The 25,856-nt window shown below is 39.2% G+C and overlaps 1 protein-coding gene across 1 annotated transcript in view; it reads right to left on the bottom strand.

Annotated features, from left to right (window-relative positions):
* Positions 1–2,460: 2,460 nt before the first annotated feature.
* cpa6 (carboxypeptidase A6) overlaps positions 2,461–25,856 on the bottom strand; it is a 48,126-nt gene continuing 24,730 nt past the window's right edge. The window contains exons 3-11 of the mRNA XM_088642290.1: positions 19,029–19,153; positions 17,078–17,192; positions 15,007–15,108; positions 14,820–14,924; positions 11,591–11,701; positions 11,292–11,382; positions 6,309–6,511; positions 5,581–5,665; positions 2,461–5,042 (exon numbers count right to left, since the gene is read on the bottom strand). Of these exons, the coding sequence (XP_088498416.1) occupies positions 4,807–5,042; positions 5,581–5,665; positions 6,309–6,511; positions 11,292–11,382; positions 11,591–11,701; positions 14,820–14,924; positions 15,007–15,108; positions 17,078–17,192; positions 19,029–19,153 (1,173 nt within the window). The 3' untranslated portion in view covers positions 2,461–4,806. The remainder of the gene's footprint in view (positions 5,043–5,580; positions 5,666–6,308; positions 6,512–11,291; positions 11,383–11,590; positions 11,702–14,819; positions 14,925–15,006; positions 15,109–17,077; positions 17,193–19,028; positions 19,154–25,856) is intronic.

The raw sequence follows: 25,856 nt of genomic DNA, 5'->3' as shown, positions 1-25,856 counted from the left end.
AGCCTTTATTTGATTGGAAAATGATCAATCGATTATCAATAAGTATACTGCACATTGTTTTTTTCTTTTTAATGCATTTACATCTGGACAAGGGTGATCAAAGACTGCATCAGATCAAGCACTGTCTGTCTCTTATTACACTTGAGAGAAATTTCTAAACTTTTTACTAAACTTTTTCCATTGGTGAAAAACAACGTCCACTGTATATCTTAATGATGTGAAATCAAGCTGGAAATCCATGTTAGGAGAGGTGCAGCCTCACTGAAACAGTGAGTGGGATGGCGTCTGCAAGATAAGATCTTACAGAAACCGGATATTTCAAATTTGCGTGTTCAATGCATTGTTAACCCTAGTGTCAGAAATAATTTGAAAAGAAAATGAAGGCTTAGAAAAAGAAATAAAACAAGATTTTGCTTTGCATGGTCAATGGCACGGATCATTTAAAACATAACAATGCATTTTCATTGATATGTTATTAATGTGTTACATATGGGGTCCTTATTCTTAGGTGTTTATGTGGTACATTTAGATTTTATTCATTTCTTTTCATTGTGTTTCATTTTTCTTATATAAAGAGCAATTTATTGTTTTATTAAACAGGTAGCAGAAATGGACACAATGAATTTATTACAATGTACAAAACTTTATTTTCAAATAAAACTTACCAAATATTCTACTGGAAAATGAAATGTACTGTAAAAAAATAAATACAGGTTATAAAACAAAAAAATATATAGATATATAAGAACTGTAAAATGAATGTGACGTAACAACATAACAGAAAGCTTTAATACTGAATGTCCCTGGTGCTGCTTTATTATATAGAACATAAAAACTAAAATATTTTTTTTCTCATTTGAGATGATAGACACCCATTCATCCATTTTCTAACTGCTTTAACCAATACAAGGTTATGGGGGAGTCAGAGTCTAGCCTAGCAAGCAATGGGCACTGAGCAGGATAAATCCTGCCATCGCAGGGATGCCAGTCCATCGCTGGGCACACACAGATAAAGACACACACACTTACACCAGAACCAATTTTCCCAGAAGGCAATTTACAAACCAGCATGTCTTTGGACTGTGGGAGGAAACTGGAGCACCTGGAGGAAACCCATTTGAACCCAGGAGACCATACAAACTCCACACAGATAGCTTCCCAGGCCAGAGGTCTCAGAGGTCTTGAATAATTCCAGTCAGATTACAGCACCAGTTCCAGGGGTGCCTTCTGTGTGGAGTTTGCATGTTCTTCTTGGGTTAACTATGGTGCTTCTGTTTGCTCCAACTTCCCAAAGATCATGCTAGGTTGAAATGTACCTGTCTGCGTCCTGTAATGGATGGGCATTCCTTCCAGGCTGTATTCCTGCCTTGCTTCCTGTGCTTTCAAGGTACCCTGTCCCTTACCAGAAATAACACTAGGGATTTCTGAGAAAGGATGGATGACAAATACCCAGCAGTCACACTAAAGCACACAAGGAATAAGACTGCTACGATGGACCTTGCGGAGGCAATGGCAAGGTCAAACTGAAATTGGGCTGTTCTTATTAATGTATGTTGTAGCATTCAATAAATCCCAAATATTATTTCCTGAATGGCCTAGTGAAGGGCAGCAGAACACATGAGTTATTTTCACTTTCATTTGGTGCTCTGAAATGGACGCCTGGCTTTCTGATTGCTTAAGATATTGAGCTTCTTAGAAAAACCACTCAAAAAATTATCTACATTTTCTTTTGCTTTGAATAATAACTCTGGACAGCAGAGCTTAATAGACTGTGATTTTCATTATGTGAATCATGCACAGCCCAGCGATGTTCTTAACTCTAATTCGTGCGCTGCACTGTGATGCTGTGGGAAAAGGATTAACACGTTGTGACATGCTGAGCAAGTTATAGTGCTTTGGGAAATTCATAAAATGCTACAACCACAGATAATTAAACTTATACTGGGAGGGCCTGTGAGAATTGAAAATTGAAAAAGTACTCTTAACATCTAATGCACATTTCCAAATCAAGACTGTTGGTTCTATTTCAGTCTTTAGTGTGATAAACTCAAGCCAGTGGACTTGTTTAGAGGACACTAACCAGAGGACACCAATGGAAACATCTAGTCTTCAACTAAGACAAATTAAATAATAGTTTTTTTTCAAATTTGTTCTCCATGTCAAACCAGTAGCACCTCATCTCTTCTACCTTCATAATGACATTTGGCACAATCTGCTGGAACTCTTGAGAATCACACATGCAATATCTAATTAGATCCCAAAGCAATCTGCAAATGAGGGTTTTAACACGTTTGCAATCTGCATATAAAAACAGGCATTTTTCTTTTTTATATTTTATGTAATAATTACATAAACAAAGGGAAAGACAAAAAAATATGGTTTTTATTATGACTTCTTATTATGGCCTTTAAAATTAATTGTAACTTACATAGACCCAGTTGTTCATGTTTGCATTCTGTCTTTTGCTTTTGATCTTATTTCCCCTTTTGCGTGAATATTTTTTGTTGTTTTTGCAAGGAATATGAATTGGCATTTTTATGCCAGCAGTTATGCACTAAAGAAAGTTTATGCTTTTTAACACTAGAAAATAAGAAAGGTTAAAAACGAGAGTAAGCCATTCAACCCTCCTAGCCCATTTGGCAGTCAGCAATGAATAGGTCCAAGGATCTCTTCCAAGGTTACCAAAAGTTTACACAGTAATTTAAATGAGGCCTTATACAGTAAGTGCATCATACAATTTTAACATCACATTTTTTATTCAAATCCTATGCTCTTAACTATATAGCCTACCTACAGTATAGCCTATAGTCTTTTCATAAGTAGCCTCTTCTAGCTCAGCATTTACCATTTTGTATTTGAAGTTTACGTTTTTACCTGCATGCAAAGTCCTGCACTTGTATAAATTTAACATCGACTGCCGGATGTTAGCTCAGCTGTAAATTTTATCTCACTTTTTCAAATTAAATTTTCTAGTTCTACAATGTTTGCTGATTCCCCCAATTTGGTTTCATCTGCACACTAGTTAGTTTATTAACTATTTTTGAATCTAGATATAAATTATATATGTATAAATCATTGATATAAATGACGAAGAGCTGTGGTCCAAGGACAGATCCTTGATGTACTCCACTAATGACTTCATCCCAATTTCAGTATTTACTCCTTATCTGTACTTTGTTTTCAATTTTATATCCAAACCTCTTGCATTTTCCTGCCTATTGCCTACCACCTGCAGTCTGAGACTTAAGCTTTCATGGAGAACCCTTCTTAGAATCTAAATATACCATTATTGCTACTGTTTGTTCACAGAGCTTGTGTTCACAGGTTGGTCAGGCAAGACCTACTCTTTCTAAATCCATGCTGACTATTTCCTAGGACATTATTTCTATACAGGTGATCTTCTAGTCTGGCTCTTATAATAATTTCCACAATCTTACATGTAACAGAAGTCAGACGTATTGGTCTATAATTACTTGGTTCAGTGTTCTTGTTCTTTTTATGGACATTACATTAGCATCAGCTATTCTCCAGTCAATGGGTACTACTACTGACTGAAGGGATTCTTAGAAAATGTGTGTCAATGGCTTCTGAATAACATCTTTAATTTCCTTGAGCAGATGCCATCGGTCCTTGGAGATTCACTAATCTTGACTGCCTCTAAACACTTATCTATGCGAATACTAACCAATACAATAAAATTCTCCTTTCTCTGCTTAAAGTGTATTGTTGACTTCTTTCTTAGTGAACACCTAATCGAAATAATTGTTTAGTACATCAGTTATTCCCCTTTTATAATTTATAAGTATTCTTTTCTTGGCCTGAATACATTTTGTTTTTTTTATTTCAAAGAAAATAACTTTTTATTATTTTATTTTAGCCCCCATTACAATCTCTTTTTAATATCTCATTTCCTTAAGTACAACTGTTAACATAATATCGCTCTCTGGAGATCTATTCATCTTGAGTGTAATTCATGTACTCATTTTCTTTAACTGAATCTAGTTTTTAAAATAATTTTATAAAGCTCTCTCTTCCCTTATACTTTTCCTAATTGATTTGCGAAACCATTTAGGATCCCGTTTTTAGCTTTTGATTTACTCTGTTTATTCTTTATTGATTTGCATTAAACTCATTCACACTGGTGGAGCTTGGCCGCAGTGCCTGGTGATATCAGAAGGTTTCTAAATGTAATGCTAATGTGAGCAGAAAAGACTGAAGCACATTATTTCCAACTGACATCCTAATTATTTGTATATACATCATGGCATAAATGGTATATTCATTTACAGACCTTTCTTAACCATGTCTAAAAAATTAAATAGGATTCACCTGTACTATTTCACCATACCACAACCCATTCGTAGATATGTCTAATCTTTCTTAATCCGTATTACACATGTTCTGTCACCTATAGTCTTTTACATAGAAAACAATAAAAAAAATGTCATTACAATGAACAAAAAAATGTCTGAATTTTAAAGTTAATGCTCTTAATTTTTGTTCTCCCTCATTTGGAAAACAAAACGAGTCGACATGTCTTTACAGTACTGGCCATTTGTGATTTCGCAGCACAATCCTCTCGCAAAATCCAGAGAAAAAAATAAAACAGTCAGGATAAAATTGATCTTCAAAATTTAAAAATGTATAGGCAATTTAGATTTAAATATTTTTAAATAGAAAATTAGTCTTTCGATCCTTTTCCATGCATCTTAAGATATAAAATGTGCGCAGTGAAACAACGGATACATATAAACATTTCCTGACTCAGAGATGCCCTGTCAGGAATTTTTAGAAGTCTTTTTCACATCACGCTGATGCGTTAGTCCAGTCAACAGTGAAAATATTCCCTGTCGCACGCGAGCACTTCTTCAGGAGGCTGGAGGAGATGGCCTTGACTGCCCGGGTGGTCTCGGTGCAGGTGGGATTGATCAGGAACTCTGGGAGGAGGAATCCAAAATGACCTGTGTCTCGCAATTCAAATGCGAAAGCGTAGGGGATGCCGTTTTTGTAGGCCCAGTCCATAGAGCTCCCAGAGCTTACATCTGAAAACACACACAATATTCATTGCTACCTAGTATTGCACAGACTGGGCTCAGGATTTGTCTGCTTAGCACCCACCATCATCCAGGTGGGGCTGCACATTGGTGGTGGTGGAGGGGAGTCCCCATTACCTGTAAAGCGCTTTGAGTGTAGTGTCCAGAAAAGTGCTATATAAGTGTAAACAATTATAATTATTATTAATTACTTGTTTGCTCTGATGGCCCTAAAATACAAGCCTGTGGGGTACGCTGATTACTGAGGAACACAGGACCGTGTGCTGAACTGCTGAAGAGACGTGTTCAGGCTTCCTGCTTTAATTTTCAGGTAAAGGAGTAACAGAGTATCGTTTCAGGGAACATCACTAATAGTGCTTTTGATTTTGTGCCATTAGCAAAAAAAAAAACCCCAGAAGAAATGGCAATGAGCATAACATTACAAGCAAAATTGTAAAAAATGTATTACACTTTGGATAATAGAAAGAAATCAATATCTCAAAGGTAGCCACTTCAGCCACTTTCCTCATATTCTTCAGGTACTTACACAAAGTGGTTGATGCTGGGCCATATCTGTACCTTACACCATACGCAGAGTACAGAGCAGCAACTGCATTGTGGGCTGCAGATTCCTGAAACACAAATGACACGTTTTCTTACCAATCCGTTTAGTGTTGACACATTTCACTCGGGAGCAATGCAGCTAAGGCAAAACTTGATTCGGGTGATGTCACAAGCATGCGTTCAATAGGCATGGCAACGTAAAACTATAAAATTGGTGCCATCCAATCACAATGTTTTTTTTTGTACTTCCAATTTGAAATTTGAAATCCCCAGCTCACAGCAGTGGCTCCTTTCCTATAATGAGTCAGGTCAGGCTCTTCCAACCTGCTCATCTCAAGGCGTTCATCTTTTCCCACAGTATTGTATGAGCCAGATGGCCAATGCCTTATGGGAAGGTTTTCGTGAACAGGAGGAAATGGTCACTGGAAGCCTGCAGGCAGCTGGGAATTCATTGGAAGTGCTATTTCACTGAGAAATTAGATCAATCAAAGACTAATACCAACACTACCCTAGGAGTGCTCTGCTGACTGTGCCCTTCACCTGGGGAGTCCCAGTCAGCTCGTAACATGACCCAGGCACAAACTCACGACATCCGGATCACAGGGATGCACCTCAGGAGCCCCCAGTCCTTTTATGTTAAACAAGGAAGGATCTGTTTTTGTTCTCCATCAGGCCAATCGGAAGAAGAGAACGGAAATAAGCGGCACTCACAACACAGTTGAAATTGGGAATGGTGGCGTATTTGTAGGAGTAGGGATACAGCAGCATCTGGGCGTAGGCATGGATGGAAATGTAGGCTTTCACACGTCTCCTCTGTTTGCGCAGGAAGTTGGCGGCAGCCTTGACTTCCGGCTCGGACTCCGGAAAGGGCCCGCAGTACGTGTCATCACAGGGGTGTGAGGAGGCCCCCTCGTCTGCGCGACAGTTCGGAGAGGAGGGAGAGGCACATTAGGATGGTGCCAGTTTAGTAAAAGTGATCAAGGAAATGTTTAAGGACGGAGGAAGAGACACTGGGGCTGCCTCTCTGCCAGCTGTGAGAGAGAAGGACAACAAGCCTGAATATGAGGAAGCCTTGGACCACTGCACTCAACCAGGAAAGAGTAAATGTCACAAAGAGGAGAGGAAGTGGAAGACAAGCTGGTTTGAACCCACACAATTATCTCTTTATTGACAGCTTCATTAACTGGGCTATTAGGATTTTCCCCTTGAGCATCGTGGTTCAAATTCAAGGCATATACAGTATATCCCACTGTGACAGCAGTGGTACACTCCCACCCTGTAGACTGATATTCTCACATGTCAGAAGCTAAGCAAGATTTGGTCTGGTCAGTACTGGGATGGGAGACCTCTAAAGAAGGGCAGGTTGCTGCAGTAAATAGTGGTGTAGAGTTTGATTCCTTTACCTTAAAAGCAGGCAGCAGAGCTGTTGCTTGACTCTGGCTGTGACTGGATTAGCTGACAAAATGAATGTGATATTTATGGACAGCTGTACATTCAGTGATTGATACTGAAATTTCTATACCACATATACAGTATATTCCCTTTTACATGTACACTCTGTGGTTAAATACAGAGGATATTCCGTGCTTGCCTTGACATTTATGGCCACACACAAGGTTGAACAAGGCTATAACTGGATTATAAAAGCCACTGGAACATGATTTAAAGCACAGCAGGAGATGATACACGTGTACTGTATCACTGCTTTTGCTCTCCAGCAAGACCTTCCATATGAATATACTCATTCCAGAACTTCAGTGAGCTGCGCTGTGACTTCTGGCTTTCCTACAGTAGTGGTGAAACAGTAGGTGGCATTTTCCCTCCTGGACCTTCGGTTTGCATTTCACTGTTCATTCTGAAGTTCACTGGGATGGTTCTGTCAGGGCCTTTGAAGATTCTGAATACTTGGTGCGGGTCTCCTCTTAGCCTTGTCTGTTCAAGACAAAACCGGCTCGGTTCCTTCCTCCTGTCAGTATGCAACATTCTTAAGCCCCAGAATGCATCTGATTGCTCTTCTCGGCTTCCAGAGCAGCAATACTGTAACAGTGTGGACGTGGGAGGAGCCGCGGCGAGTACCGCTGAAAGTCGACGCCCCGTCTGAGGGGGTGAAGGCACTGGTGTGAGGTTAGCGAAAACCAAAAAAGGAAAAATGCGCTGCTATAAACCGCAACGTCCAGGCTGGACTTACCCTATCTAACGGGGGCCAGCCTGGGAAAAAGAACCGCTTGGAGTCCAGTCTGGAGGAGCAGGGAAAGTAAGGTCAGAAGGCCAGAACAAAAATAAAAAGTCAACCTGTTCCGGTGGAAGATACACGTCTGGACAGGCAAAAAGAAAACTAAAACGAAGGAAAAAACGATGGCCTTGTGCTCTCCCACAATCCCCTCCGGGCCTGTCATTGGAAGGGTCTCCTCTTGTGTGGGCGTGCTCATCCCTCCAGGAGGTGTTCAGTGTATCTTAAAGGGCCTCACAGCTGTGCCAGAACTAGCCAGAACAGCTGTGGTTGCTAAGGCAACTTGTTACCCTTAATCCAGGGCTCCGCCTCCACACTGAACACACCTCCGCGTAGTGCCACAATACCCTTCCTATAACATTGTGATCACAACTGTACTCAATATTCTAAATGAGGACTTTCTAGTGTATGGCATAGTTTTAACATTACAATCCTTATTTTATCATTTGTACACTTTTTAAAGAATATCTTGGAAAATTCTGCTTGCTTTTAATTGCTTCTCCAGCTTGTCCAGCAGACGATGAGTCAATTTAAATGCCTAAGCTCTGTTCATGAGTAGCTTCTCCAATCTCACCTAAGATTTATACGGTAGTTTATGTTTTTGCCTGCAGGTATCTTAATGTATGCCTACATTAACATTTGTGTCAGTCTTCTTAAATTCCTTTTGCAGCTTCTACAGCAGGGCTACTCAACATGTGGCTTCCTGGTTTCCTGCTAATTATCAGTTAAATAATTTAAGAGCTGGTTTCAGCAAAACTCCGTGATAAGAGTTTACTGGAGGGACTATACGCTCAATAGCCCCCTTCTCCTGTTTTGGCTTTGTCTACAAATTTGACTTGTTTATTAATTATACTAGATTCTAGATCACTGATATAACTAAGGAAGAGCAGTGGTCCAAGTACAGATCCCTGTGACACTCCACTAAATTACATCGCATATTTTGAGCATTCATCCTTTGCTCATACAATGTTTTCTCTATCCATTAACCAGTTCTCAAACCCACATATTTCTCAGTTGCCTGCCATTTGTAATTTAAGAATTAATTTTATACATACAGTAGTAGAAGCATTTTTTAAAAATCTAAGTGTGCCACATCCACTTTGTATACATCAATAATTGCTGCTATTTGTTCAAAGAACTGTAACATTCACGAAATCCTGGTGTGCTGTCTGCATGGAGTTGTTGTCCCCATGTTCATATGGGTTTCTGCCAGGTGCTCTGGTTTCCTCCCACAGTCCAAATACATACAGGTAGGTCAACTGGCTTCTGGGAAAACTGGCCCTGTTGGGTGGGTGTGTGTGTGTGTGTGTGTGTGTGTGTGTGTGTGTGTGTGTGTGTGTGTGTGTGTGTGTGTGTCCCACCCTAAGTCTGTTGCTGGCCTGTTTCCAGAACAGGCTCCCGCATAACATTATGTGTTGAATAAAGTGCTTTAGAAAATAGAAGTATAAATGACATTTACAATATAAGTTAGGCCTTAATAATTAATATGTCATGTGCTGCAGGGATTTTAAATTACTGTGCTTTTAAAAACATCTTCAAATATATAATTTGAAATCTCTTTTAATTATGTTTTTCCCTTCACCAGTGTGAGCCGAGGTCCTCAGGTCTTTGATGAAAAGGACCTTGCAGTTATTTTAGTCACTCCTCATGTATGCTACCAGCTGCACAAGAGGTTCATCATACAGAATGCTGTTTTTTCCTTCTATCACACGGATTACAGAAGCTGTCTTTTATTTCAGACTCTTACGGAATGTGCTCTGAAAGCCAGTTTCCTTTATTCATGCAAAATGGTGATTTTGCACAATATGACATACCTTAGATTTTGTCTTTGAAGCATAAAGACCACATATAGAGCAGATTAATTCTCCTACAGAGACATGATGTGGAATTGTGTTTTATACTTCAGTTACACAAAGAACCTGTTAATTGTATGTCATCATATCAACAGCATAGTTTTCAACAGATATGTGAGGCTTCACCCAGAATTGTATCCAATCAGAAAAACATAGGTAATTGTACTGGTAATTGCAAAGTTTTTCTCTGCCCTCCACCTACTACTGCATTAGGCATACAAACATTAAAGTATGATAAATCTATGAGACTATTTATTGAGAACTTACTGAATAAGTAATTTCATTACATTAATTTAGATGTCAAAATCAGAAGAAACCTGAAGGCATTACTTTTCGTGACATACGTGTCATCGTGACAAAAAAATATGTTTTTGTAAGCATACAGTAGTTTACTATGCTCACAAAAACACCTAACAAATATTTTCTTTCTACAATGGTTAGTCCTGGTTTTGAAACTAGGTCCTGTGAAAATGAGCATGGAGCTGAAATACAGTTTGTATGATTTTTAATCATAACCATTTTGCTAATTAGAGCTAAATGAGGAGTCTGTGGTTTACAGTAGTGCTCAGGCAGATCCCCTAAGACACACGGATAAACATTTTAAGTAATTAGATTTAAACCAACAACTTCAGGGATCTGGAGCAGTGGGAGCTGTAGAATCTGGACAGCTGACAGCAGCACATGAGACCTACTGAGAAGAACACTGTGTATAGAATACAGATGTTACAATACTGTGTCTGCCACTGAGAGAAAATTAATTACTTTGATCATGAGGTGATGAAATTCATCCAAAAAAGGTAAAAGTTTGCTTCACGGAGAGCTGTGGTCCTCTAAGTGGCTTCTCTAAGGGCTTAACAGTAAGAAATAAAGTTCAGAACAGTTTAGAACTCTAAAAGAAGAGTTCACTCTTCTGCGGTTAAAATCAGTGTTCAATTATTTACACTGTATTCTCCACTAAACAAAACATTTGCCTCTATTCAATCATACTTTTTAAAATTCAACAGATAAAATGAATCATTTTTAGGGATGGCATAGCAATCACAGAGTGACAACAAATCTTACTCTTCAAACACATCAAAGGGGGGATAATAAGGCTAAAATATTTACTCTTTAGGCTTATACTAATTAAGCAGGCAAAAGAAGCAACGCAAATTGATTTCTGAACCTTGAATTAAAGTACGAATGAGTCAGACTGAAAACGGGAACAGACTTTCTGATACAAAGAAGGGCCATGAATTACGTCAACAGAATCCTGTAGGGTTTAGCTGTTTCAGATGATGTTTAGGGCAGGAGATCAACAAGATGTCATGGTGATTTGCACTCTACTGCCCTGGGTTCAGCTCCAACTCCGGGTGCCTTTCTGTGTGGAGCGGCGTCCAAAGGGATACAAAGCGCAGTAGCTCACCTCATAACAGAGCCCTGAGTGAAGGGCGAGGGACGTATTTAAAGAAAACTGGAACTAATAATGAAATAACAGGTGAATTAACCGCCCTCTGGGGCTTGTTTTAACAGCACAGGGAGGTGTGCTGTCCTGCGTGTGTATGCGGGACCGATCACCGGCGTTCGCTCTGACACGACAAGCGCAAAAGAAAGAACATGTTGCAGACTTACCACACCACTTTACTTTCCAGTTCCTGTTAGCGTCGACCCCGTGACAGTGATATTTGGCATTTCTAGATCTCGTTTTACGCCACAACCGATCCTAAAATACCAGACAAGAAAAGCGTGAGAAAGATCACAATTGCTTTGGTAACACTCAAGCAAACACAGCAAAGGTGTACAAAATCTTAGGGAACTACGGTAAATAAACCCGTTGTGTTTTAATAAAATAGTACAAAACGGACTTTTTGTCCAATTTGGCCCAAATCAGTTTTTCTGCATTACGTTTCAAGTGAAGGAAAAACGATTACCTTTGTCCAACTGAAGTGATAGCCATCAACATTGAAGACAGGCATCACGTAGAAGTACAAGTTATTCATCAGTCTTCTCATCACAGGGTCATAGTGATACGACTGTAATGCCTACAATAAAATTACAGCAATAACGATGGTTGTCTTTATGACCAGTATTGTTGATGAACAGAAGAAATTACACTGGATAGCCACAGGCAGGGGTAGAAAAGATGTCCATCTTGCCACAGCACTAAGCACAGCCAAGGACACAAGAGATGAGACTGCATCTGTATTGACTGGGCTGAAGCACTAGGTTTTATTATTGTTACCATTTCATTTAATCAAGATACCACATTGATAACAGAGGCTGCCTGGGAAGGTGGCATGGTAGAGCTCAGCAGTTATCAGAAGACCTGAGGGTTCATGAGTGGCTCAACAGGTACAGTAACTGCACCATGAAGAGTTCAGGGTGACCCCTATGTCATTAGGCAACTTAATCTGGGATTCCAAAGCAGCACATACTGTATACATTATTTGCCTGAGTGTCCTTCATCTGCCACTCTGTAGTGACCATTGGGGTTTGTGGGCGATCCCAACTAGTCTGTGCAGCTCATAGTGCGAATGAGAAGCGTATCGGTCTGATCTGTCTCCTTGCTGAAATGAGGGTCACATACAGTACATCAACCAGCATGAGGGACAATTTGTGATTCCATATCAAGAGAATAATATAAGGATACCCGGATGTACAATTTCAATTTTTATTTACAAACAAATTTATGCTTAGTATTTCCAGTCATCCCTAACAGTCACAGACTGATCTGGTAATCAAATAATCACACAATTGCCCTTTTTCGCAGCCTCTTTCAATGTAACCATGCATTATAAAGTAAAGATACATGCATGGCATACCGTGTTGTACAGCTTTGGACATTCTGTGATTTTTTGCATTATTTTTGTAAAGAGATAATTAAAAAGAATATTAAAAAGCAAGTTAGCCTCAGATTAGATGCAGCAGAAAAAAAGTCCTGAACTGTGAAATGTCCTAAACTGGGTTATCATAAATTACCTCTATCCACACTACTGGTATTTACAGTATAACTGGGCTCAGACCAGCAGGACAACTTAGCAGGCCTGCATAACTTTTCTAATATTAAAGAGGCTGTTCCTGTGTTGCGGAAAGCTTATACTCTACTTTGTAATCCGCAGCTTACCTCTATTTCCTAAAAGATAACTGCAATGATGAATGAACTGCTGACTGTCCTCTGAATGGGGTTTGGTTTATGCTCTGAATGTCTCATGTACATTTAGACTGTAGCAGTCCTTTGCTAAGAACAAGAATAGAGACGGAATTTACATGAACCTGCCCGAGTTCTCAAACCACAAAGTCAGATTTCCTTTTTTGCAAAGCATTCTTTAAGCCCCACGCTACGTGGTGCTGAAGAATAGGATTACAGAAAGAGGATTTACCTGAAGTAATACAGCACCTCTAATCAGGCTGAGGTCTAGGTTAATCTGTCTTTAAAGCATCAGTGTTATGCCACATAGTGGAATCTTTTGTGTATTACACTAAAACTCTTGACTAAAGCCACCACAAAATCTAGGTTATTTACAACATGTATGTCAATGTAACTGAAAAGATGAAAAACAACAGTTTTCAAGCAAAGTACGCACCATGCCTGGCAAAATTATTCACACCCTTCCTATGGTGTCCCATTGTGTGAACTTGCAAAATGATCCATGCACATGATTCAATGTAATATTTTAATCAAAGCCTTAAGGCGCAAACTAAAGTCTTCTAGGGGTAAGAAAGGTTACACAGCAAATGTCAGCAAAAACTACAGAGAAAAAAATAAATATTTTGCTTGGATATTTTTCAGACCTGTGAAATCTATTTGGTGGAAGCAACTTTACTAGTACTAGTAATTATTACTTGATTATTATTATTATTATTATTATTATTATTATTATTATTATTATTATTATTATTAATTTATTACTAGTACTATTAATAAAGTCTGTTTGGGTATGTTTCTACCATCTTTGCTCACTGGCTTTGGTCAAAGATAAAGCCCCATCTATTTTGCCACCAGTCCTGTCAAACTTGACAGTCTTTGCTGATGGGGAGCAGAACTGTAACATGATGCTGCCAGTACTAGACTTGACAGTAGGGATAGTGCTGACTGAGTGATGCACTCAGTCAGTTGTAATGCTTAGTATTTTGACCAAAAATAAATTTTGTCTTGTCTGACCACAAAACAGTTTTCTAAAAAATGTGCAGCTCTACTGACGTGCTGCAAACCTCATGTGGGTTCTGAGATTTTCTTTCTCAGTTCCAAACATGTCCCTTTCGTGGACTGAGCAGGATATTGTTGACTGACATCTTCTCCCATCTCAGCCACTGTAACACTCTGTAACACTTTCAAAGTCACCACTGGCTTCACAGAGACCTCCCTAACCATTTCCCCTCTGCCCAGCTGCTCAGTGTGCAGGGACAGCCTGCTCAAGAGATTGTCTGGGCGACGTCACCTTCTCAGTTACTGGCTTTACCTTGAATAGGTTTTATAATCTGCTACTGATCTGTGCATTTCTCTAACTTCATCCTTGAGTTGATTTGAAATCTTTGTGGTTTAATCGTTGCTTCAAATTCACTATCTGACTGAAGGACTTTACAGACACAGGTGGATTTATTCTGAAACCATGTGAACCACTATTATTTCACACAGACAGACATCACTCAACTGATTGTGTGGCTCGTTAAGGCAATTTTAGGTTTGCTACATGAAAGGCTTGAATGCTTAAGCTTTCAATTTTTCTTTCATTAGTTACTTTGTTGTGTTTTTTTCTTATTTCAATGTGTGGTGGTGTGTATAACACATACAAATTACACATGGAGAAGGCTCCACAGCCGAAACGTTGGTTCTTTCTCTTTTCAGCATGGAACTAGTTCAAATCCAAATTACTATTTCAAACTGTCAAGTTTTAAGAACTGTGCAAGAGTCCGAATACTTTAACATGGCACTGTATATCAATTCCAGTATCAGGAAATAGCCAGAGCTCTTTCTAGATGTGAACAGGGCTCCTGCTCTTAGGTAGTGACAGAAGTGATCTCTGAAATCAAGGAGAGCTGAACATGTTGCATACTGTATGCGTAGATGATAAATATGAAGTATACTACCTAGAAATCATTTAATATCTAACAATGACATGCACCAGTATTGAGGCAACAGCTTAAAATCAGGGCACCTACTTCTTTCACAAACCACTGGCAAAATGCTGGACTGATCCACTCCCTGGCATGAACGCCACAGTCAATCCACACAGCTTTCTTGTCACGGCGAGTTCTCTTTCCTAGCTGACAGAAGCAAGGATCCCGGTTAGTTAGGAGCAGGCCGCGTTCTATACACAGCGCAACACTTCTAATTGGTAACTCTCACCTGAAGGACATAAAGAGGCCTTCCTTCGAAAGACCGGCCAATGGAGAACAGAGTGACGAAGTGCGGATGTGTTCTGTTCATTTCATGCATCCAGCTCTGAATCTGCAAAAGAAAGAGACAAATACGGCCTGTGATGGCGAAACAGTGACTTTCTTCTTTAAGCTCAGGATGGCCAACCTCACACACATCATTTATGACAAGCGTCATGCGGTGGTTCTGAAGATCTCCATTTTTACAAGAGTGATCTGGATGCACTATAAGAACTACCGCTTCTATCCATTCTATTGAAGGAGAACACAAACAATAAGTGTTTTTAAGTGTTTTTAGCCAGTGGCTGCAGTATATCATTGCGCAACTCAGAACTGGGAACCCACTGAAGCAAAGCAGGTGTGAGCCTGGGCAGTACCTAGAAAGCTTAAGTTGCTGCTGGAAGTGGTGTTAGTATGGCCAGTGGGGGGCGCTCACCCTGCAGTCTGTGTGGATTTTAATGTCCCAGTATAGTGATGGGGACACTATACTGTAAAAAGCCGCATGAGATGTAAAACCAAGGTCTGGACTGTCTGTAGTCAATAAAAATCCCAGCGCCTTTCTCAAAATGAGTAGGGGTGTGACCCTAGCATCTTGGCCAAATTTCCCTCTGGGCTTTACTGATCATGGCCTCCTAATAATCCCCATCTCTGAACTGGCTTTATCACTCTGCTCTCCTTCTCACTGAGAGCTGGTTTGTGGTGAGTGTACTGGCGCACTATGGCTGCTGTTGCATCATCTAGGTGGTGGTGGAGGAGAGTCCCCATTACCTGTAAAGTGCTTAAATAAGTGTAAGGATTATTAATTTCTAACTTGATAAGAGTCTCTTCACTGCTGAAGATCATACTAACAGAACATTACTAGTACAGTATCACTAGAGGGCACCAGAACCTTGATATAAAATAAGTGTGTACAATTTTAAAATATACCCATGATGAACAACTAATTATATTTGGCATTACATCTTATACTGCTAAAAGGTAACTGCAAGTAGTTTTTAAAGTAACGTCTACACTAAGATGTTATATCAACTCTGATCAAATAAATACTCCATTCAATGGTAATGCCAGAGTTCTGCTCTCAGAAGGGGAAGCTTTAGGTATGTCCTTCTGAAGCTTTGCCAAAAAACTTTCTCCTTGGATCCAATTTTGATCAGAGGAATGTGAATAAATATAGTGCCATATCAGTTCTTCATTCAGGATGTCAAATACACCTACAAACATCAAAGAAGCAATAAGTATGTTGAGAAGGTTTTTGGCAGTGTATACATTCCATGACACAGAAATGGTAAATAGTACCAGCACTACTTTTTGTAAACACAATAAGTTGGGCAACAACCTTCCATTTGAGGGTGCTTTTGTTAAAGATTTACAATGCAATGGTGCTTAAATAAGATTTGGAAATGGCAAAGTTTAATCACTCAGCATAATTTGTTATGGCACATTTTATATTAATAACTCCACTACCATAACAAATCACTTCACACATCCTATTGGTCTCCATGGGTTTTGATTATAATGTTGTGATGTGTCTGTTGGCACTGAAGCAATATTGTTTTCACATAAACTTTCCTCCACTCCAGACTCTTCCACTGTCAGAAGACCCATTATGTCTGTTCCACATGCAATATTTACGATAATTTAAAGGTGTCTTAAAATGTGTTCGCTCGTACAGCAGTATATAGTATTTGTAAATTCCAGTCTGTAAATCACTCTTAAGTTATAAATGAAAGCAGTAACATTTTGTCTTGCCAGAACAGGTACTAGAGTTATTATTTCCATGCACAAATTGTTTCCTCAGGGCATTTACTGTATTTTGATGATACTGGGCATAAAAGAACAATGTTTTTATTAGGTCTTTGTTTGTGAGATACATACAGTATGTAACTATATTTGCATTATAATTGGAATCACAGTTGTGCTGAGAAATTGGTCCCTTTTCAATTCTACAGCTGTTATGTGGTATTGCCTCATGCTGGTGGCTTACAGATATGAGCTTTTAGTTTGAACAGTCGGCAGATAAAGGCATCTGCTGATGTACATACCTCTTCTAAAGAGTGGTACGCCTCATAATCATACCCCATTTCTGATCTTCGTTTTCTGGAGGAACGATACCCAGTCTGTTTTTCAATTTCCTTCTGGAGGTTTGCGATAAGAACCCTATACAAGACATGAGACACACTTAGCACTAAAAGCAAAGACTTTAAGGGGACATTTTGCCTTATCATCGCCCGCTCAGTCTTCTCCTTTCAAATTAAGGTCAGGTTAGAGTTCTGCTCACTAGGCAGGCCATCCTTTACTAAACTGAAATCTCTCATCCAAAACAGCTCAGAAAGCCCTGTCCAAAAACAGTGCCCACACTTCCACACAACATGAGGAGCAGCTGGGGCTGTCTCTAGCTTACCTGGGCCTGGAGAGCACAGGTGATGTATTATCTTAGAGCACAGAAATTAAGATATAAACCAAAGATAGCTATTGCTTTATCATGTTTGGCAATAGAACTTCTTTTACTCTGAACAGGTCACTTATCCACTTTGGTCTGCCTTTCAGGCTGAAATGCCTCAAATGGAACTTATTGTATTATCGATTTTAAATTACACTTTAGATACCATTTTGTTGTTTCATATATGTGACTTGATTTTAACTGATAAGATGAAGTAACTGAAGTGAAAACACAACAAACAGATAACACAGATACTGTATTGTATTTTGGGACAATTTGCAACAAAAATAAGTTATGTTCTAACCCCCATTAAAATAGAAAAGACTTGTTCTGCAAAGAACTGAGTAAGTAAAAAAGAACTATAATATAGCCCTTGTGTCTTGTCTTGTGTGTTGTTACTTCCAGATATCTCACATTGATGTACACTGTAATTAATTCAAAGGGTTAATATGGAAATGTTGCTAACACCTCAGATTAGGGGTTGCAAATTCCATTTATAAAAGTAATGACTAACAAAAGAGATCATAATCAACCAGTGCTGTAGACTAATTGCATGTTAGTGAGAAAATCATCATCTTTACCACAGCCTGAACTGTATCCCTGACCCTTATATTTCTTATTAATCAGCTGTATTGTTTCTAAAAGTGGCCACACACTATTGGCCTGTAATTTTCACAGGGCCTGTTGATCATCCCTGTTGATAAAAAATGTTAATCATCAAAATCAATTTACCTTTGTTTCACTAAATGTCAGTGCATTGACTTTAATGTTTTTGCCATCTTCCTGATTGCAACTGCAAATCTGTTGCAGTTACAAGTAAAAAGTTTCTTATGTTCTCTATACTTATACTGTATATACGCTTACATATTATATATACTGTATATACACAGATGGCTTTTTTTATAAAGTGTAACTTTGCAACCCTAAGTGTGACTGAAAAAGTTATGTACAGTAAGTCACAGAAACAGGAAAGACAAGTTAGGGATATTGGAAATCAGGCAAGGCAATGTTAGACTTCATTGTCATACAGATCCAGATGGAAAACATGCAACAACTTTTTAAAAAATTTCTGCCAAGGTGCAAAGTTCATGAAATGATACAGACGCCAAAGCTCTATTTCTATGTCATTCATCTGCCTTTTTTAAAACAGAAGGCTGACTTGCACAGTATGTTAGCATCAACAGCCATGAATAATTATGTAGAATAATAAAAAAGTAATTTACAACTGCTGATGCAACCGTAAGATTGCCGGAGGGTGAAAACAGCTAATCTCAGCCTCTCTTGCTGCTGTTTTGTTTTTAATACACACCAAAGTTTCTTTCTGTTGTCTGTTAAGCATTTGCAGGATTTATGGAGTGGAGCATGAAAGAATGTTATTAAAATAACACACACAGGCTCTGTATGTGTTAATCACATCTGCACGGGTAGAACAGACACTTCTCCAAAAAAAACAGGCCTTGGAAAACAGATGTGCTCCTTCCCTGCTATTTCAGATATGTGGGGTTAATTAGGAAACACCTCCAATAAAAAAGAAACTCCAGAGTAAAACTTACTCATAGTGAAGGTTGGCCCTCCTAAGGTAGGTCTTGAAGGCACTGGAGATGTTCCTCCCTGTGTGAATATCCACAGTGCTGCCCTCTCCGATGAAAGACGCACTGTTGGGCTGCCAGAGGTCCACCTGTAGTGCAGGAACCAGCCTGTAATCCATATGCATGTCTCAACATGAGAGACTCCTATACTTCATATACAGGCCCTGAAGAATGGGCTTGACAAAAATATAGTAATAACAATAATCATCTGTTCTAGTTTCATTTCCATTGGGTTTCACTGTCTTACATAACAAATATATGCTAATAATAGTAACATGAATAAGATGGTTTTCTGGGGGCTTGCAAGTGGCTTGTTCAGCAAAGGCACCTGCTTGCAGAAGAGACTAAGCTCTGTGGCCTGAGACCAGGTCATGTCACGGCACACAGATAGGCCCCACACTGGCTGGGGCAAGGCTGGAAGTAATCAGCCAGGCCTTTTCAGCTTTCCAGTAAACAGCGCCTCCTGCAACATGCAACAGCAGGCTTGCAGTGACGCTCCTCCGATCAGCGCTGGAATGTCAGATGAGCAGGGGAGCCAAGCCTCAGAACAATTATCTGGTGGGCATATACAGTAATTTAAAAAAATCCAAATTTTTAAACAAGAACCTACTGGTATCCTATATATGGTATGGCTTCCACGTGACCTTCTGTGCACCAGAACTTGAATGCTATAAATCCTGTCACAATACAGAAAACAAAACTAAAAATAAATTCTGCTGGGTAATTCAGATCTGTCTTGTTCATCCATCCATTTTCTATCTGCTTACAGGGTTCACAGGCTCAGTCTGGTACAAATCACAGAAAACTGAAGTTCTGTTATGAGACAAACTTTCAGCAATTGTCCTCATGTGCAAAGACACATAGTCTGGTGTAAAGGTTCAAAACTCTTCTACACTTTTTGTGTGTCACGAGGGCAAAACAAACCTACAGTACACTGTCTCTCGCACTCCAAAGCTCTTGTGTGGGAGGAACTTACAAATCTGAGGGTCTTAAAAAAGATGCAGCGGGCACTCAGCCAGGGCAGCCCTGAGTCCCATCTCAGTGTCCAGTGTTTGGCTGCTCTGTTTCTTCTTGAGCCTTGTGCTACACAAGGCAGCCAGTTCCCCCCTCCGTGCTAGTCTGCTGGATTGCTGGGGTTTCCACCTTGCGCCTTGTGATTTCCAGCCCCTTCTGCTTCTTTAAGAATCGTTTGCCTTAATGTACTGCCAGCACCGTCACGCTCTCTCTGAGGGCTCAACACACCGTGCGTTCTCTCTCCGTTCTAATTAAACGGCCTGACCGTGTCAGGCCACTCTTCTGGAGGGGGCTGCTCACCTGTGGTTGCAGAAACGGCAGCGGTCCTAAGGCTAAATGGGAGTCTGGTGCGCAGAGGGTGGAAGCTTGTGTTGGGGGTGGAGGGGGGGGTGAGAGTTGAGGGCCATCACTGTGCCAGACTGGAAGGTGGTAAGATGGCTGGGTGCCCGTTGCTGGCAAGGGTGAGAACAAGGACAGCAGACTGACTCCCTGACCGAGTGAGCTTCAGTAGCTGAGGGGGCTCCTACTGGGGGAACCTTAAAGCACAAAACAATGAAAACAGACTGGTGCCTTGGGGGTGCTGGGTTGGACACTCAACCAGAAATAACCAGAGAATGGTGGAGAGTTCAACAAGGAGGGAAAAGGGGAGGTGGGGGGGGCATAGGACAAGTAGCTGCTTCCCATGTGGGTCTGGAGGAGCAAAGACAAGGTCTAGCTTGTCTTTATCTGATGAGACCAAAAGGCAGAATGGCAGAAAAGGTGCACAGAGGCTGCTTAGTAGACAAAATATGTATACATAAAACAGAATAAGTACAAGACTACATTTTGACCTCCTCCCCAACTTCTTTTTAATGACTCCATTAGTTCTGCCCTGGTTGAAGCTGCTTACGTCAATAGCCAATCGACTGCAAGGTTGAAGAGGTGAGGTAAAATAAGCACATTCATGCTTTATAACTGTTTGGACAGCAAACCAGCATGTGAGACCTTGTTCGTTTAACAGCAATTGTGGTTTTCATATAGATTTTGAATGACTCTAAGATGCATCTGAGGAATGCCATACACAGTGATAATCTTCCACCAGCGATGCCTGGCTAATCAGTTGAAGGCCTTTCTGAAGTTAATGATACAGTAGGTGTTCAGTGCTTTTTCCAGTGTGCTGCATGTGAGGCAAGGATAAAGATCTGGTCAGCTTCCTAGTTCTAACAGAAATTATGAAATGTTACAAATGAGAGGAGGCCATTTGCCCTACAGTATATAGCTTCTTTGGTAGTTAGGAGCTAGCTGATCAAAGGAATTTCTTGAAAGACACCAGGACTGTGGCCTCAATAACATGGGTGTGATGCTTATTCCATACTCTCACAATACTTTGTGTAAATAAAAATACTTTGGCTTCTTTTCACCTCTAGTTGAAGTTCAAAGGCATCTGATTCTGCCTCATGCTTAAAAGGTGCATTGCGTACATGCTTAATATGTAATAGTCTTACATTTGTAGGCAGTTATGCATAAATGAGCTGATATTCACAATGTTCACATGAAGAAAAACACATACTAGAAATCAATAAAAAAAACAAAGGAGGAAGCACATGTTGATATTGGTAGGCATTCACAATAACTGAAGATCCAGTTTTCCCAGTGCTATATTTTGGAACAGCCCACTTGAAAGTCCAATTACTATGCTACACAGCCACAAGAACAGAGAGCTGATGTCAGCTCCCATTGTGGTGAGACTAGAGACAGCTGAAATGATCAGTTTTCATTAATTTCAGAGTAATGTGCAATGATTTTGGACGTTGAAAGTGAGCTTTATAAATAAATCCACATGATTTAACTTTTAGCTACAATAGTTTTCACTGTTTTAATAATGTATTGGATACATTAAAGTAAATTGTAATTTTGTCTCTATAATGTATTGGTTAAACCTTTTTAATTAAATGTCAGGGAGAACAGACGTACACCTAATAATTTATCTCCAGTTAGTCACAGTGGCATGGAATCAAGGCCTTTGATAGTGGCATCTGTTTGTAGTTTTTTTTAAATCTCTATTTTTTCTTACAGTAACATAACTGACTCTGTTACTGTATTGTACTCCAGTGAAAAAGTTCAATTTGTTTCTTTCAACGAATGCTTTGCCAGCATAGACTAAGTCTTCTCACCAAGAGGTAAATTCAACACACATAGTAATATACCAAGTTCTTGTACTTCTGGAAATCATACCAACCATAGTCATCCCAATATATTTTCTTGCAAGAACCAAGGACTAAGTGCTATTGGAATCCACAAAGCAAGTTGCTTTTGCCATCACTTACTCTGTCCCTCAGACACTAGTGTCAACGTGAAACTATATTACAGTGTGGTCTGTGGGTTAGGATCCACAGCTGAGAAAGGACATCAGCCCTGTTGTTGGCAAAACGTCTTTTCCCAGGGACTCAAAATTGAACTCAGGTTTGGCTCCCTAACGTATGAATTCCTCATTTGCAAAAGCTGATCTAAATTCTAGTTCTTTCAACTGCAGGAAAAACTACTTTTGTAGCTACGTATGCAGAATGGACTGAATTCATGCTGTGGTACAGTATACCCAGGGGATTGTCAAAAGTAACAGGATCTTTAAACAGGCGGGTCTCAGGAAAAACCCACATGTAACCATAACACAAAAAATAGTTGTCTTATTTACAGTGCAAGGAAATCAAAAACCACAAAACCTTAGCTATTCTTTGAGATTATTACTGTATGCATTTATTAATGCCCTCTATAAACAATATGGTTAGCTATGCTGCTTACCGACAAAGTCTCTCCAATGACAAAAGTTGCTCTCCAAAGCTCTTCTCAAACTCACAGTAATTCAAAAACACCATAAAACCCAGACATTACACAGTAGGTCAGACATACAGACAGACAAACTGTGTTCTCTCCCTTTGGTGCAGGCACATAACAGAAGATCTGCTCTCTTCCTCAGACAACAGATGTTGACCAACGCTGGGAAGCCTTTGCTTCCTGGATTTGCATCCAGTCGTCTTCCTCAGTTGGTCAGGTGACATTGATGCCAGTGATAGTTATTCCTCATTGCTCTTTAATGAATGTGATTCAGACAAGATCCTCAGCCTTGAATCCAACAACCACCTTCTTAAAATACAAAATGGGCTCTGCTCAGTTAACAAAAGCAAGGGTAGTTTTGGAGAAATTCATTCAGAAGTTTTCATTAGCAATTCATGTAGTGTAATATTTTTATCAATTTGATTAATATAAAAACAGCCAGTATTATTACAATAAACCACATTAATCCTGCATTCAAAGTCCTAGTAACTGAATGAGTAATCCAAAATTGATCCCAAATGTCAAGACAAAGACCTACAGTATATCTTCGTGAACACAATATTCAGGTTTCGTTGAAGTTACAACATTCTCCAAAAAACAGGGAAAAAACGTTCCATAGGTTTCCATGGTCAGCATTTGGAAAAGTGCAAGCTTTTTCATCCTCTGGACTTAATCAAGTGCAGATACAGTTGATGTTAATACACAAAGGATACAAAATCAAACCTGTTTTACGAGGTACGAAAAAAAAACAAATCTTTGTTTATTTTGAAAGTAAGTGTATTAAATAAATCCTGATGCTTAACCTGAGGTTTTACGTGCTTAAGATTCTTGTAACTTCGTACAGCAGCTGAGGTTACATCAGAAAGTTGGGCTGCCTATTATGGATTGTACTTAATTTAAGGGAACAAATATATTAATATATTAATTTATTCCATGCTGGTTAATTTCACACTGAAAAGAAAACAAAATGAATAAAACACAATGTTCCAGATGTGTAGCCTTCCTCAGATTGGAGAATATATTTAATATGAATTAATGAAGAACCAGGCTTTTGCTATAAGTGGATATTAGTACAAGTTTCGCATTAGCCACACACTGTATTATAGCATGAAACACCATGAAAACACTTGTACTGTATGTAGGGTTTTGGCTCATTAACAGCTAGGTCTCAGAAAAAAAAATGGTAAAAAACTGGTTGTGAATGTTTTTTGTCATCTTATTAATAAAACATCATACATTAACAAGATACAACAAAAACATCACGTCAAGTATTGTTAGCAGTTTTAAGGCATTATAGTTTAAAGATGTGAGACAGGCTTTCTTGTACAAGTCTGTAATGCATTATATTCACATATGAAAAAAGTCAGACCCTTTGAAATAAACTGGCAAAACCAATGGTGGATTCAGATTTCAGAAACTTCTCAGTCTGAAGAGTTCTAAAGATATATGTGATATTCTGTAGCAATGTCTATTAAAATCAGTCAAAACCAACACCTGTTTCCTTCAGGAAAAAAATAAAAGTGATTCAAGGAAGGCAATATACTGTAGTTTGACTCGGTGAGCTTCAAATCTCCCTTTCAAGAGATCATTGCCAAGTTTATAAAGAGATCAGTCTACACTGACTTTTAAAGAGCTTAGAAAGAGGAGGTGCATCAGCAGACAACCTTTAAAGGAACAAGAAGAGGTTAATTTCACGCTGAAAAATAAAATGTAAACTTTGTGTTTCTTTCTTGCTTTTTCACAACTTCTGAGCTTCTATTTGTACATTTCATTTCTATAGATTTACAGCATTTGGATTTGGAGCTCCTTGTGGAAGAGGATTTCCTTTTAAAGCACCAGCACAAAATCAGTATAAAACCCAGTTCAATATAAACATTAGCTGCAATTTTATTTATATCAATTAGAAGAAGCACACACCCCTGCACATACCTGTACAGTACATGCATTTATGAGGTGGTCTTATTCTTATTCCTACTGTATATCACATCACTTTCAATAACAGTTTATCCAATTCAGGGACATCGTGGCCTTAGGCCTAACACAGGAAACATTGCGCATAAAGTGGGAATAAATGGGAATACATAAATCCTGGATATGATGGCACTTCATTGGAGGTCACAGTGAGACACAAAAACACACACACCCACTCCAGGGCTAATTCCATAGAAACCAACAATCCTACCAGCATGTCTGTGCACTGGAAACAGAAATCCACATAAACATGGGGAGAATCAACCACTGTCCCATCCTATAATAATACAAATAAATAATAATAATCGTAATAATAATAATAATAATAATAATAATAATAATAATAATAATAATAATAATAATAATATTATTATTATTATTATTATTATTATTATTATTATTACATTAGTACAACAGGTTATTAAGTTGAACTGGAAGAACGGGTAAAGAGCAAAACCTTGCAGATAACAATTGACAGCTCTTGGCAAACTTTTTCCCATATACAATAAAGCTAATGGAATTGGAAAATCAAAAATGGCTCTTATTTACGCTAGATTTAATGGAGAGACAATAATAAAGCAAATACTGTAGCAGTTACTTATGTAGCAGCACACAGGAAATCTCTGACTGAGGTGTTTTAAGCATACAACACTCCTGGTGAAATGAAGACAGAGGAAGAAGGGCTGAAGCACAGTGTGTATGGAACAGCAGGCTGTGCCGGCTGGCTGTACAGTTTCTAATGCCCTGCCCCATTGTCCAGAGCACCGCACTCTTTTCCTGCTTGATTTCTATCTTCTGCAGAAAAATAAATTGTCCAGCTCATTTGTAGAAGGGATAAATCAGGACCTTCTGCAAGAGGTGTTAGTGAGGCCAGAGGGGGGCGCTCACCCTTCAGTCTGTGTGGGTCCTAATTCCCCAGTATAGTGACAGAGACATTATAGTGTAAAAAGGCGCCGTCCTTCGGATTTGATGTAAAAACGAGGTTCTGACTCTCCG

Source organism: Lepisosteus platostomus, chromosome 8 (genome assembly GCF_059453375.1).
Source record: "Lepisosteus platostomus isolate fLepPlt1 chromosome 8, fLepPlt1.hap1, whole genome shotgun sequence".
Lineage (NCBI taxonomy): Eukaryota > Metazoa > Chordata > Actinopteri > Semionotiformes > Lepisosteidae > Lepisosteus > Lepisosteus platostomus.
The sequence above is the reverse complement of the archived record's forward strand: the minus strand, read 5'-3'. Positions and strand labels throughout refer to the sequence as shown.